The sequence below is a fragment of the Vipera ursinii genome, assembly GCF_947247035.1.
Source record: "Vipera ursinii genome assembly, chromosome: 1".
Lineage (NCBI taxonomy): Eukaryota > Metazoa > Chordata > Lepidosauria > Squamata > Viperidae > Vipera > Vipera ursinii.
Window position 1 is genome coordinate 131,720,162 of NC_139512.1, and position 16,001 is coordinate 131,736,162.

The window sequence follows — 16,001 nt, forward strand, 5'->3', positions numbered from 1 at the left end:
AATCTGTATTCTACCATAATCAGGTAAGTTGCATCTTCAACTCACGGTTGTTTAATACTGTGGAAATCATCATTTATCAGATGTTTCCTCCCTTGAGAAAGAGGCTTCTGTGCTATCTTCTTCTCCAGGTGCTTGAAAATTTCACTTGCATTTCCCTGCACAGAATGGGAGGTCGCGAAGAAGGCTACTGCTGGGATCTCCTTGAAGTCTCTTTGAATTTCCTGCCTACATTTTTCCCAACTGGCAAATGCTACAGCCAAAAGTTCCCTCGTCAGGGAAAGCCAGGGAGACTACAGTCCTGGAGAGAGGCATGCGCAATGACAGATGAGACATTTGCATTCAGACCTTGACGCTGTAGGAAAAATACCCAGGAGAATTGTTTTGCAAGGCACTGGCTATGACTGAATATATAAAGGACCAAAGTTTTGGGGAAAATGCTAGTGTTAGTCATTGCTGCCTGGCTGTGCCTTGTCATGCCTAGTCAGTTTCTGTGAATCAGGGTCACTTCACTCAATAGGTTTCGATGCCTCTGCCCTCTGAATATTAAATATGTTATATTTGGTGACAAAGCCAAAAACAGCATATACAATGAACAACACAGCAAAACAGGATAAGCTATTAACAATAAAAAGGGAGAAGTTTAACAACAGAGATGAAATGCTAACAAACCTTTCAGGTGAAAGTAACAAGCTAGCATTTTCCAAATTTAGGCTCAGAACCTTCTAACATCAGTCACAATTGGACATTTTACACAGAATTTTGACATTTGCAAGGTCCAAGCTTGTCTATCCTTGGAATCCCAGCAGGGTCAATCTTGGCTAGTATTCAGCTGCTGTAAGTTGTCTCCCATGGATTTGTATCCATTCCAGCTATTGTGATAAAAGGGCTGATCGTTTGTCATTAAAAAGGTATTCTCAGACTCATATAATAGTACAACTATTTTATAATTCCTACATAAAATTAATTATTGGTTTTCTTATTTTCTTTCCCCCACTCATGTTTTCCCCCCTTTTGAATAATGTCTTCTTAGGTGGTAAGCAGGGACTGACTTTATGGTTTTACAACTTAATCTAGACACTTTTCTCAGATAAATATCTAAAGTAAAATGAAAACTTGAATAATTTAACTACTAAATCATTAAGTTCTTATATTTCCAAACAACAGGACATCCTGTGCCCATGTGGTTCCTCTTCCTGTTGGAAGACTACTAAATTCCTGAGCATCAGATGTAAAACAGCTTTCTTCAAGTAGAGTAGAGTAGAGTAGAGTAGAGTAGAGTAGAGTAGAGTAGAGTAGAATAGAATAGAATAGAATAGAATAGAATAGAATAGAATAGAATAGAACAGAATAGCTTTATTGGGGAAATGTGATAGGACACAAAAGGTGCATAAGCTCTCAGTATACATACAAGCAACAAAGTGATAAATCAAATAAAGGCAGAAGAAAAAGCTGGAGGAGACATGAAACTTTTCTATACAATTTATTTGCACTGGAACAAGATTGTCTCAATGGATGTGTGCAACTATATGGAGAAATGTGCTACGGGGGCCATTTCTTCTTTGCATGATAATTTCAGCACAGCAGCAAGAGGCTGTTTGCATCTGTGAAGTTACACTCCTTGGATCTAAGCTGTTTCACCCACGTAGAGAAGTCAAGTAATTGCAACCAGACTTCTAGTGTACCAGTGGCCAACAGGATCCTTGGCAGCAATTTCTGTCATTGCATTGCATTTTAAATTGAACTGCTGCAGCAGCTGTAAAAATATGCTGCAAAACGAAGCTGCCTGCTGCTGATTAATCACATATGGGAGGAGGGAAGCAATGATACAGAGAGCAAATAAATTTAATTCCCCAAAGCAACAGGGGTAGAGGAATAAACAGGGACATACTCGTGTTCCTTCAGCACTAAGCTTCTCCATCATCAAATGATCATTATTTCCTTCTAGTATTGTTCATCCATCCACCTATTATCTATCTATCTATCTATCTATCTATCTATCTATCTATCTATCTATCTATCTATCTATCTATCTATCTATCTATCTATCTAACATCATCTTCTTCTATCAGATTTCCAAAGAGCTGCATGCTTCTCACTTGTGGCACAAAGTTGGCTTTTGCCTAGACTAGAGCAAGCCATGCCACAACAAAAACACACTGGTCTTTGTGGCTCTGCTGAGGGGGTGACCTGCTAAAGATGCTGAGAGTCGGCAATTAGTTATCCCAGCAGTGTATGGAGAGAAAGATTTGGCTAAGGAGCTACCTAAACTCTCTGGTTCCCCGGTATTAGAGGCACTGCAGTCCTGGTAAGTCCTGAATTGTTTTGACACTTGTTTTTAACTCGGGGTGCAATTGTACGCATTTCTGTTCAGATGCATGCCGCAGTGGATTCAGAGAAGCTTCCTTACAGGTAAACCTGTGTCGGATTGTATAGGCGGTTCCTCATTAGGCTTCTACAGGGTTTGGGGACGAATCAATGTCTTGCGCTGGCGCGACGCTCCTAGCTTCAGACCGACCCACACGGCTGCCTTTTGCGCAACAGGCGAGTCAAGATCGGGTTAGCCGGAAAAAAGCTCCGTCGAAGTCGGCAGAGCGAAGAAGAGACGTCGCGGCCACAAAGGGCAGGTTCGGAGCTCCCCAGGACAGCCGGTCTCCCCCCTCCCTCCCCCCCCAGCCAATCTTCCTGCAGATCCAGGGCGACGTTCAGAGAAAAGCAGCCTTAGGACGATGCGCTCTTTGCAAGTCCAGCCCATTTACCCGGTGCGCGGAGGAAGAGGGAGCGGGAGAGCGCGAGGAAGAGAGCGAGCCGGTTGAGGTGAGGCAAATTGAGGGGGGGGGGAAAGAGGGGGTAGTGGAGAAGAAGTGAAGAGAGAAGCCAGAGAAAGAAAAGAAAAGGCCCAAAGTTTCCGGAATGGCTCAAGAAGGAAGAAAGAAAGCAGCCGTTCCCGCAAGCAGCCCCGGGCTCTCCTTCCCTCGGCGAGAGGGGGAAGGCTGACGGGAGCGTCTCCATCCTGCCCTCCATCCCGCCCCATGGAAAACTCTCTCCCCCCCCCACCACCCCGGTTGGAGAGTCGTGGCAGAGAGAGAGAGAGAGAGAGAGAGAGAGAGAGAGAGAGAGAGAGAGAGAGAGAGAGAGAGAGAGAGAGAGAGAGAGAGAGAGAGAGAGAGAGAGAGAGAGAGAGAGAGAGAGAGAGAGAGAGAGGCGGGAAAGGCCGTCGGCTGCGCTAAGCCCTCGACGACGAGCATCTCGCCGCCGGCCAAGGGAGGACGAAGCCTCTCCGGGGGCGGAGGGAACTTCTGGGGGATCCCGGAGGGAACCCGGAGGAGCGCAAAGCCTCGGAGGAGGCAAAAAGGGGGCTCTTTTCTGCTGGCTCCTTATTGAAGCAGAAGGGAAGGGGGGACGTGGTGTTCTGGCGGCCGTGCAAAGTGGCGGGGTGGGGGTGGGTTGTGGGGGGAAGGGAAGAGGAGGAGGAGGAGGAGGAGGAGGAGGAGGATCTAAAGAACCGGCCGAGCGGGAGCGTCGCTGCGCAGCTTCGCCTGCCGGGGAGCTCGCCAGTCCGCTGGAGCTGGAACGCGGCGCGATTGGATGCTGGGATCGGTCAGGGAAGCGGCTGCGTGAGTCCGGTCCGCAACCCCGGGGAAAGAGTCAAGGGAGCAAGCCGGCAAGAAGAGGAGGAGGAGGAGGAGGAGGAGGAGGAGGGGGGACTGAGGTGGAAGGAGTGGGGGGGGGAAAGAGGGAGCTGGCTTCTGCTCGGCTGCTTTTGTGTCAGCCCGTCCCGGTTCTCCTCTCATCCGGAGGGATGGACGGCATCGCCGCCGCCGCCTCCTGCCTTCTCCCTTCTCTTCCCCTCTGAGGAGGAGCCCGGGTGGAAAGTAAGGCTTCTTTCGTGACCCTTTCCCTTTCTCTGCCGCTCTCCACCCCCGCAGGCAGAATCGCCGTCCAAAGAAGCCACCATTCCCTCGCCTGACAAGGGAGACCTGTTGGCGCTGGTGGCCCGCTTCTGGCAGAGGAGGAAGCGTCTGGTGGCCGCCGTCGGGATCGCCCTGGCCATGGGCCTCATCCTGCTCATCGCCCTTCCCATCCTGCTGCAGGGGCCCTCCGCCGCCCGCGCTCACTACGAGATGATGGGCACCTGCCGCATGATCTGCGACCCCTACAGCGCCAGCAGCGTGGCCGCCGGGCCCTCCGGCCGTCCCGGGAGCACCGCCGCTCTGGAGGCCCTGCAGGAGCTGAGCGCCCATCCGCCTTCCCCCCTGCCGCCCTTCTTCCCGGGTCCCAAGGGGGATCCTGGCCGCCCGGGCAAGCCGGGACCAAGGGGGCCTCCAGGGGAGCCGGGCCCACCGGGCCCGAGGGGTCCCCCTGGAGAGAGAGGGGATTCGGGGAAGCCCGGACTCCCGGGCCTATCGATGTCCCGAATCGGACCGCCCGGAGCAGCGACTACCGTGGGAGTAGCCGGGTCGGGCGTGAGTGGTAGTAGCAGCCCGCCGCCGGGAGGCGAGGTAACCGGCGCGCTGAGCGCTGTCTTCAGCGGCCCCAGGATCGCCTTCTACGTGGGCCTGAAGAGCCCCCACGAGGGCTACGAAGTGCTCAAATTTGACGACGTGGTGACCAACGTGGGGAACCACTACGAGCCCGGCACGGGGAAGTTCACCTGCCAGGTGCGCGGCATCTACTTCTTCACCTATCACATCCTCATGCGCGGCGGTGACGGCACCAGCATGTGGGCAGACCTCTGCAAGAACGGGCAGGTGGGTGCAACCCTAGGCCAGCGTTTCCCAACCTTAGGAACTTGAAGATGCGTGGACTTCAATTCCCAGAATTCCCCAGCCAGCTATGCTGGCTGGGGAATTCTGGGAGTTGAAGTCCACGCATCTTCAAGTTCCTAAGGTTGGGAAACGCTGCCCTAGACGGACCTGTTGGGCGGGGCGGGGGGGCGTGGCTCCGGGCTTGAGTCCCCACGTGCTAAAGGGAGGCAGGTGAGGACAGATCCTCTTGCCTGGCAGAACCTGAGATCTGACACTTATTGGGTGGGGGAAAGGGAGTAATTCAGCCACGTGGCAATATGAAATCCAGGTTGGAACTTCTTGGCACAGGCACAGCAGAACTTGTTTTCAATCTCAGTTTCCATGCCAAAACATTTTTTTTAAAAAAATCAATACTTGAAAAGCTAGTCTGCATGTGTAAAAAGGCTGCCGGAACTCTTGGTCTAAAGGGAATCCATAAGATTCCAAAAGTAGAAAATATGGCCATTGACGATGGGGAGTTTTTGACTCAAGAGACTCCCAAATCACCAATCAGCTGGATCTTGAGAATTTGCAATGTTGCTCCTTATAATTTGAAGATTAAGGTAACTGAAAGGAGAGATCAACTTTCTTTCCTTATTTATCCTTCTGAATGGGTGACTTTATTTACAGGTGCTCTCACAGTCTTGCAGTTTTATCCAAGTATTTTACTTATATGTTAAATGTCACATGTAGTTAAATCCTCAAGAAATCATTTTTATGGTGTGTGTGTGTGCGTGTGCGTGTGTATGCAGCTATTCTTCCTTCAGGTGAATAATTGAGTCCCTTCTTCCCGTTTAAATGTCATCTTTGAAGGCCAAGTTTCCCTTCTTTTCTTTAAATGTCAGGATCTCCTTCCAATGGAATGAGGGAATGCTGCCTGGCGGGACAATTTCAGTTCAAGGAGAGCAAGTGCCTAACTTGCCACCCAGGGGGGCTTCCCTCCAGAATGGGACTAGGGAGACTTCACTTTAGAAAGATTTATTTTTTATTTTTTATTTTATTTTAATTCCATTTATATCCCGCCCTTCTCTGAAGACTCAGGGCGGCTTACAAGCTTAGCAGTAGCCTTCATTCTATCTATATGCCTGCTTATTAGGGCTTTCACACACACACACACCCAAGCGGCATTATTACAAAGTCAGCTTAATTGCCCCCAACAATCTGGGTCCTCATTTTACCTACCTCGGAAGGATGGAAGGCTGAGTCAACCTTGAGCCTGGTGGGATGCGAACCTGCACTAATTGCAGGCAGCTGGTGTTACTTAAGGAGGCATTAGCCCACTGCTCCACCAAGGCTCTTTTGGGGTTTTTTAAGCAAGGAGAGCATTGTAGTACTAGTGGCTTTCCGACTTCATCAGGATTTGGACCAGGAAAGATTGGAAGTTTCTTCCAACTTTATAGAACTTCCAATAAAAATTATAGAATAATTTTTGTAACTGCATTATAATTACACATATCTTTCTTTCCACTTCTGCCATTTATATTTGTGAATTTGGAGAAAGAGGTTTTCTCTGTGTGCCCGTGATTCAGGCACACCCTGAAGTATTCTGCAGTCACTGCCTTCATCTTGTCTGTAGCCCATGATGAATCAGGCTTAGCCAAATAAATGCTGAAGTACTCTTTCCCCACTGCAAACATTGTCCAAAGACAGGACCAAGATAGGCAAAAACCTGTAAGGCTCTGACACACTTCACCTTGGAGAGATGTCAGAGACATTAGTAGAGGATAGGAACTGACAGTAGAAACCCTGAAGCAGATGTAATTTCTGCTGATTCAAGGCTGGATGGAAAGCAGTCAAACTAATCTGTAGCAAAAGTCATTTAGGCTCTTTCACGGAGATGTTTGCTCGTCCAGATCTTACCTCTAAGTTGGGGATGGAGACATACTCACATCAGGAAAGGGAAGGATCCTTTAGCAGAGAATCCTTTCCAGCAAAATGTGGCACTTAAGACTTAGGGATGTTTTTATCAATGACTGTTTATTATTGACTTGCATGCAATAGCAAACAAGAGAGCAGGATTGGGGGGTTAGGGTGGGGGTGGGGGATTGGGAGGGAGGTGAGATATTTCTTGATGCCACCTGAGAGACAATTCTTTATTTAAAAGGCAGTTACAAATCCAGTTAAGAATCCGCAAAATCTGGAACAGATGTTACACTTGCCCCAAGAATATAGCCATTCATTAATGGATATATCTTATTCCAGGAGCAACATTTAGGAGTAACACAGTAACGTAAACATAATTCTCTTTACAGTTCCTGCATGGATTACTATGATTGTAAGATGTCTATGGCTTTAGTGTGCCATGTACCCTAGTTGTGAGAACAATCACATTGGGATGTTGGCAATCCCTATTTGTTTAACATTCTGCCTTTTTTCTTGTAATTCAAGGTAACTTATAGTACACGGGTTTCTCCATTTTACTTCCATCACAGTAACCCTATGAGAATGCTGAATGGAGAGAGGTGGATGGACGGCTCCTTTACTACTGTTTGTAGAGGAGAGCAGGTGGATAATGTGTGGAGAGACAGGCTGATATTATGGCTTTTGTTTTTGTATAATAATTACAACTAAAGATACAAACTGAAAAACTAAAAGAATAAAAATAAAAAATAAGTGCAGAAAAAAAATAAAAAAAATAAAATTGAAAGAAAAAAATAATATATAGTGAAGGAAAAGAATATATATATATATAAAGAAATATTTTCCCCTTCATCACAGTATAAACAATTTTAACAACTTAGCAGCTTCTCTTAAAATACCACAAATGATCTCTTCTCAATATCTCATCTCTTATCTATAAAAAAATCTTTAAAACCTTTTTGTTCAGTTCAGATGTCAGCAAAAGTCCATTAAAGATTACCAGAGAGACCAACATATCTATTTTAACCTTGATCAAATAAACCAAATATAATTCCTTCCTTTTACTTTTAATGAACATATTTAATCACTTCAAATAATATCCTTGAATTTGATTTCTTTTAATTTTTTTTCTTTATACCATCTCACAAAATTCTTAAAAATTTTAACAAGTCTTTTTTGTAAATCCAATATGGAAAAGTTATCTAGATCAATCTTTTGGTTTATTATTTGTATATATCCCTTTTAATTACTATGACATCAGTCTGTTTCATTTGCTTACCCTGTGTAGAATCTTTTCATACTTCTTGTAGCCCATCATTTTAAAATCCACTTTCAAAACTAGTTCTTCTTCCATATCATCTTCCATTATAATCTATGTATAGTGGCAGACACTCTTAAAATGGATCCTTTGTTCAGAAATATCCTCCAGTGTTAAATTATTTTGCTTCGCTGTGCATTAGTAAATCAAATTTAAGTGTTCTTTTCCTTTAAATATAATCTTCCAACTTTCTATGTCCATTCTTTTTTTTTTAGAATTCAAAACAACAGCATTTTCCCATGGGAAGGATTGTTATATTTAATTTCAAAACAAATTCTTCTTCTAAATCCATCTGGATCCTTAGTCAGTTCTTAACTTTCCAAAATCAAAGTTCTAATCACCCTTTTGCTGTTTACTAAAAAAAAAAGTCGTTAAACTTGCATTTTAAGCTTTCACTAAGGACTGAAGGAAACTCACCAAGTGTTATAAAAATTTGTTGTTATGAAGATTCCTAATATCTGAAAAACAATTAATAAGCAATCTCCAAACGTGATTAGAAAGGAAATATGTTAACTCTGTGTCCATTAAGGCTCTGACCACAATTTAGGTGGAGATGGTATTCCTTTGTCTCCAAGAGCTCTAAACCCATTGGATATATCTTTAAGAATAAAAGAATAACAGAACTGGAAGGGACCTTGGAGGTCATCTAGTCCAACCCCTGCTCAAGCAGGAAACCCTATACCATTTCAGACAAATGGCTGCCCAATCTCTTCTTAAAAACCCACAACTTCTTAAGAGCACCCACAGCTTCTATCCCACAGTGTCCTCATGAGGGGCAACTGTCTGTACAGTTGTGAGTGATCCAAGTCATCTCCTTGTCTGGACAGGAATTTCAAAGAGCTGATCTGCTTTGCTTGCTCCTGAATAAGGAGTCTTCAGCTCCATTTTTAAAGGAGCCATTTTCAGTTCACCATTTCTTCCCCAGAAGTCCAATGTTGCTCCTTTTAGAAAGGGCCTCATATATTTCTCCAATAAGTTGAACGCTTGTGGCAAATGTACTTGTTTATTTGCTTATTTATTAACTACAAATGTTTTATACTGCTTTGGCTAAACAAAAACACACCTTCGTATAAAAGGATCTAAACAAATCTAACCCTTTATCACAGGGGTGTCAAACTGCCAGCCCGCGGGCCGGATGTGTCATGCCGAAACCGCACCCACCGCATTGCCGGCAATGGAAAAAAAGTTGCGATATCTCATGATACATCACGTGACGTCACGGGTTTGACACCCCTGTTTTATCACATGATGATGCATAATCACGCTCTGTACATAAAGAAGAGTCTTTAAATTACATAGCCACTAGCCAAATTAGACAGGGAACCACTATTACCAATTATTAGAATTTTAGGTTTTTCTCTGGGATTCCATTCTGTGATAGAGACCCTAAATTTGACTTTATTGGGGCTCTATCTATAATTGTACGGTGAATATGATGCTGTTGTTGATGATGAAGGCCTGGAGTCCATCATCCAAGACCCTAAGCTTTGCGTTAATGAGTTTTCTATCCTGAATCCAATTCTTTGGACTCCAGAGTGGAACTGAAGGAAATAAAGCACAGAGCTGGGAAGAAAGGGAAGCCATTCATTTATTATTGTGTATTCAGGGTATGCTATAGACTGAAAGGGAAGTAATTATTTTCTCTCCATGCCAGGGACAGTCACTTCAGTCGAAAGCCTGAGATCACCCAGTATCTTTTCTTTTGCCCACCAAGCATTCATTTCCTAGAACATTTTTAATTTTAGAGGTTTTGTGGGATTAAAAATTATTTTCTGGATTTGTGTATTGATGGCCACAAGCTTGGACTACAGTGAAATACAGATATCAATAAATATCAACCATCATGCTCATATAGTATAAATAGTATGAGAGCAATATACCTCTCCACCCTAGTTACTTGGGTTATGAACAAAGAATAAAAATATTGTTGCATTAGTTGAACTGTCTCTGACATAGGTGAGCTGGGCTATGCTAATGTTTTCATAATAGTCTCTGTCTTATATTTTTTTTATAAAACGTCATCTCTTACTCATGGTAGATCCTATAAATGCTGATTGTAACAATTTTAGTACTTCTCAATGAACTTTACTAATCTGACTTTTATTGTCATAAGATTTCTTTCTCCCATGGCCACTAACTTCTTTTTTTGTGCAGTATCATATCCTGTATTATTATTTCTGGATCATTGTAAGATTTTGATATGAACTGTGTGTATTTGTATGTGTGTATTGTGTGTGTGTGTGTGTGTGCATATTTCTTTGATCCAAGAATGGAAAAATGTCATCATCTTGTTTTTTTAACTGACAAATGCTTTCAGTACAGAGGATGGGGGAAAGGGATATTCCCATCATTTTCAGTCACGTCCTATAAATCTCTACACCTGTGGCTTATTCTATGGCTTTGCCTGGTTTTGTGGCAGATTCCCATAAACTCTTTTCCAGAACCATGGATAGCTCCCTAAAGCCCACCAGGTAGGCAGGGAGTATATGTGGATTGTGATGCAACCAATGAATGAAGTTCATTCTCAACATCTCAGGCTTTTCAACTGTTCATTGTATGTTTGTGCATACATTGCATAAGTGCCTGGAGGCAAAAGGAAAATCCCTGCTGTATTCATCTAATAAATTATAGTTGTTTCTGACCATAATTCAACAAACAGTAACTGGTAGAGTCAGTTTGTGACAGTGATTAAAGGCTAGAAACAGGGAAACTGGGTGTTCTAGTCAATTTCAGCCCTAGGAAGAACGTAAGAACTTCCAAAAATGTTGTCAAAACAACAACATAGACCTGTCCAGGCAGTTGCTAGAGAGAGAGTTAGATAACAAAAAGTCCTACATAGATGTGGTTGGCCCCTACAAAGATGTGATTCCTCTGGGGATTATTATGTGAATCCATTCAGATACTTGCTATGACACTTTTATGATTGGACTGATGGTCTCTTTTAGCTTTAGGAAGACTAGATTAGGTTAGGCAGGATGATGAAAATTAGGGGTGCAGATGGCATTAATTTGGGGGGAGGAAAGAAAATCCATCACATAATGGCTTGAGCTATTGATCAGTTATGGTGGATGTGGGCTGATGTGCACATGAGGAGGTGCAGAGAATGAAATGTGGGGAACTGGAAAGTGATGATGAGGCTGGTTATAAGGAAGGAGGAGAATAAAAGGCACAAGAGAGGAGATCGAGAAAAAGAAATTGGCATGAGGATGTGGAGTCCAAGAGTTGATTTCATGCATAGTCAAGCTGGTTATAGAAAAGGCAAAAAAGATAAGTGTTCTCACCTTATTAATGCACCATTGGTATTGGATTTTTGGATTATTGCAAGAGAAATGTAACTAAAGAAGCAAAAGGCTAACTAAGGAATTGCCCTGGAATTAGCAAAATGAAGCAAAGCACGTTTGTTTCCAATTTTGCTCAGAGGAGTGAAAGGTACCAACTAATTTGTTCATAAAGAAATACAGAAAACTGGGGTAGAGTCTTTTGCATTGCTATGATTTGTCGTAAATAGGACGATTGGATGAAGCAGCAAGAAAACTTTAAAATAAACCATAAATACCTCTTCAGAGTAAGTCATGCTTAATTAGGAAATGAAACTGAAAGGATTGAAAATATGAGGGAGAGAAGGAAGCAGTCAAAATAAAAAGAGGAGAGCCAGATTAACAGAGAGATAAAATTGGGAAAGCCCAAATACAATGGAGTAATAGATAGAAATGATGGTGCTGAAAGAGGAGAAGCAGACAGCAAGGGAAAGGGGATTTAAAAAGCCAGCTCGGGGAAGCAGGTGGAAAAGAGAAGACTGGGAGACATTAGAGAATCTCTTGTCACTGAAGACTTTAACAAAGATCCAGGATGGGTTGCAGAAGGACAAGTGAAAGAAATACTTCCCTGAAAAGAGGTTAAGCTGCATGTCTTCTACTGTCACATTCGGTGTTCTTTTTTCAGAGGGCTGATTAAGGGAAAAAAGAATATTTATTTATTTATTTTATTTATTAAATTTTTATACCGCCCTTCTCCCGAAGGACTCAGGGCAGTGTACAGGGCAATGAATATCAAAATATAAATACAAAAGTTAAAAAGAGATAAAAAGAATTAAATAATTATGCCCAATATAATACAATAATAAAACTGTGTTAAAACTAAATCCAACCCCAAACCCATCAGACCAGGCCAGATTGTTCAAATAAATAAGTTTTTAAATCGCGCCGGAAGGAGCGAAGGTCGGGGGCCACCCGGAGCATGATGGAAATGATTATTAATAGGAATGAACATGGAGCAAAACCTAAGAAACAGTTGGCTAGAAGATTAAAGAGGAGTCAAAAGAGGGGGAGGCTGTGATGGAAATGAAATAGATATGAGTAGGAGACAAGGGCAGAGATTAATATCAAGGGAGGATCAGAGTAAGGCAATTTGATGCAAACGGGTAGCTCTGGAGCTTTGTCTTCCTTTTCAACTCAGGAACCATTTTGGGGTTCTTGTTCAAACACTTTAGGCTTTGTTTGAGCATCCTTTAAATTCGACCTGCTGGGACATGTCACTGCCTTACTGATCCCTGGCTTTGCCACTGGAGGAAAGAACCACTGGGTTCGCTTAACAGGACTTGCATATAAGGATTGATATCCTAGCAGCATCTCTAGGAGCCGATGGCAAGATAAACAGGCTATCGACTCCTAGAGATCTTCCAATACATAAAATATTAGACTCTCTAACTCTCACCAGTCTTAAGTCTAGGAAACCAATTTGGAATAACATACTACAGTCTTACAGTCTAGATGAAGAATGGTGATTAAGATGGGAGACTTTCAATAACCACAAGCAAACAGATCACAGAAAGCCAACAAAACCAGGAATGCAGTTGCCTCCCAAAACATTATTATTATTATTATTATTATTATTATTATTATTATTATTATTATTATTATTAACATGGAGCCGCCTGAAGGCAAAGTTCTTTAGGTGGGCCGAGAGCCCGCAATGCCACTGCGGTGCACCGGAACAAACTATGACACATAAAGTTCAAGAATGTCCCCTCAGGAAATTTCAAGGCTCCTGGGATGACCTCATCGCAGCCATACCAGAAGCAGTTAGATGGTTAGCTTCCTTAGATATTGAATTATAAGACCTATCCCATTGCGATTCCATGGCTCTGTATTATGGTGGTTTTATTATGGTTTAATTATAAATAAAAATACTGATGGCAGGGAGAAGAGGGTTGAGCGGTGCAATGACAGTGGTGGGGGAATTTACAGGACAGAGATCTGAACCCCTCTTCCTTCTTGGCATGATGTGCTTTGCAGGTGAGAGCCAGCGCCATCGCTCAGGATGCGGACCAGAATTATGACTACGCCAGCAACAGTGTAGTGCTCCACCTGGACTCGGGAGACGAAGTTTATGTCAAGCTGGATGGAGGCAAAGCCCACGGAGGCAACAACAATAAATACAGCACTTTCTCTGGCTTCCTTTTGTATCCTGATTGACAGCCAAGCATCCAAGCCGTGGTCCATTGCCTTGTCCCCGCCATGCCTTCTCTTTGGTGTGTGTGTGGGGTCTGCTCTTCAGGTCATGTCACATTGCAAGTTGTATTGTACCTTGATTGCCATTTGAAAGAGAGACAGTGACATCCTTCTAGCCACTGGTGTGTGTGTCTCTGTGTTCTGTTGCTCACTAAAAGAGACAAGAAAGGTCAGAAAGGATTCGTAGGGTAATTGGCACCACGGATTGGTCCGCTCACGGAGCACAGATTTAAAAACGTGTATGTAGAATCCCACCGTGGTGAAAAGGGCAGCCTAGCGCCAATAAAACCCTGGTTGTAAAACTTATTTATACGTAGTCCCTTGATCCAGGTAGAGAGTCTCAAACACCTTTGCCAATGCCATTTAATGTCATGAAAATGTATAGCCACATTTAAGTGAGTAGCTGTGCTTCAAAATCAGTGCTGGGATTCAACAATATCATGTTTTTTTTCCCTGACAGATTAATTGTAAAAATTGCACTGCACAGAAACCCGAGTGTCTGCACCATCAGCATGTCAAGAAGTTTCAAATTTAGCTCTCCAAATTCACAAGAAGTCTGACATTTCTCCTATTGGAAAGGTTTTAGTGATTAAGCCTCCAGCTTCATATGGACAAAACAAATGCTTTGCTATTGGGTTATAAGGCCTTCTCTGATTAAATAAGTGGCTCCGAAGCTATTGACCTCTGAACCCTCCTTTAATCACTGCACATCGCAGTCACCTGCTTGAAACCAATCTAGGTATGTTTGGTATGTTTGAAAGAATCCAAGGCAAAAATCACAATAGGCAAAGTAAAAAAAGGGGTGAATCCTTGCACTTTATTATTTTTCTTTATTACTTGGAGGATAGGAGAGAATTCCTGTTTCTAGACTGCTTTGTATATAGGGAACGTGAGCATAATCACTTTGGTTTTATATATATATGAACATGTATATATATATATATATATACAGTATATATATATGTTTATGTTTCTATATCATTTGTATCATCCACCCATGTGCAATGCAAATCTTGTCTGGGTGATGACATTAACAAAGTTTAATCTTCTGTCTCTACGTGAATGAAGAAAAAGAAAAGGAAATCTCATATTAAATTATCTTTTTTTGAGAAGGGTTTTCTGCTGTGTTCCTATAGTGGCGTTGTAAAAGGGAAAGAGGAACGGCTGGGGGAAGTTGAATGAGGTTTCCTTAATTTTATATAGCATGCATATTTGGTGGTGTGACCCAAAGCATCAAAGAGTTGTTTGACTTCAATGGCTTTTGGGGGGTAAAGGCAATGGTGTGATTCAGCCAGTTTGCACCAGTTTGGCAGAACCGGTAGCTAATTTTTTGTTGCCCAGGCCCAGAATGGACTTCTGGAAGTGGCATCCACACAGAGAACCGGTTGTTCACTTATCTGAATCCCACCACTGAGTAAAGGGTACCTGGGAAGTTGATCGACAAGCTCAGTGTCCTAGCCCACTGAGCCACCGCGTCCCTTTCTTTATGCATATGTGTATGTAAATGTAGAAATATATGGAATACTGTCCTTCAAGGATCTAGATCAAGGGCAGGTGATCTGATTTTTATTTCTCATCAGGTTGGCATTGATTCTTAGCTACCACATGACAGAATAACTGGGTTCTCCTCAAAGTGGTTCTTCATTTCTTCTAAGAGTACACCCATCACTTCTATAAATTACTCCCACCCTCCTTGTTGTTATTCATCTTTTTTCTCTTTTCTTCTATCTTTACCAGAATAATGGATTTCTCAAGTTAATATTTCTGTAGTGTGACCAAACTGTGATAAGCTGAACCTGGTTACTTGTGCCTTGAGTGAGATTTCTGAATTATAGGTTGATTGATTTTTATATATGTATTTTGTTTAAATTCATTTTAGGTATTCAGTTTTATTGTCACAATAAATCTCAGCTTAGAAAGTTGTCAGTTTTTCTACATTTCAAGTCTTGCTTTATTTCCATAATTTATTGTATTTGTTTTGAAATTATCTGATAAAGTCTTAAGTATTTCATTAGATTTTTTTGTGGTTTCATAGTCAATCTTTCCCCCCCACCACCAACTGTTCTTTTTCAGAAGTTAGTGCCCTATTCTTAACCTGTTGTGTATTTCTTGACTGCTTACTATATTCTTTTACAAGTGATAATTGGTCCTAAAATGCAAACGCTAGCTGTCACTTTAACAACTTCATTGCCAATTGTACAGCCAGAGGTTGTATCTGTTGTTATTAGTTGGCTTTGCTTATATTTGATATTAGCTCCATTTTTTTTCACTAAGGTACTGGACCTTGTAAATCACCTGCATTTTAGGAATCACTGTAATATCATCAGCATAATGCAGGTTATTAATGTTTCTACTTCCGCTTTTAAATCCACATTCAACTTCTTATACTCTGACTTTCCTCGGTTTATACTCAGCATATACATTGAACTCCTTTGCTAATCTGCAGTCAGTCTGTTTTGCCATGTTCTGTCTGGTTTGTGGCCTCTTAACTTAAATCTAAGATATGCATGAGGACAATGGGATGTGCTA

The 16,001-nt window shown here is 42.6% G+C and overlaps 1 protein-coding gene across 1 annotated transcript; it reads left to right on the forward strand.

Moving 5' to 3' along the window:
• Positions 1-3,938: 3,938 nt before the first annotated feature.
• Positions 3,939-13,436, forward strand: C1QL2 (complement C1q like 2; the record flags this gene model as incomplete). Its single annotated transcript, XM_083353234.1, has 2 exons — positions 3,939-4,748; positions 13,257-13,436. Exons 1-2 carry the CDS (start codon positions 4,050-4,052, stop codon positions 13,434-13,436), a joined length of 879 nt encoding a protein of 292 aa, XP_083209360.1. The 5' UTR covers positions 3,939-4,049.
• Positions 13,437-16,001: the final 2,565 nt, after the last annotated feature.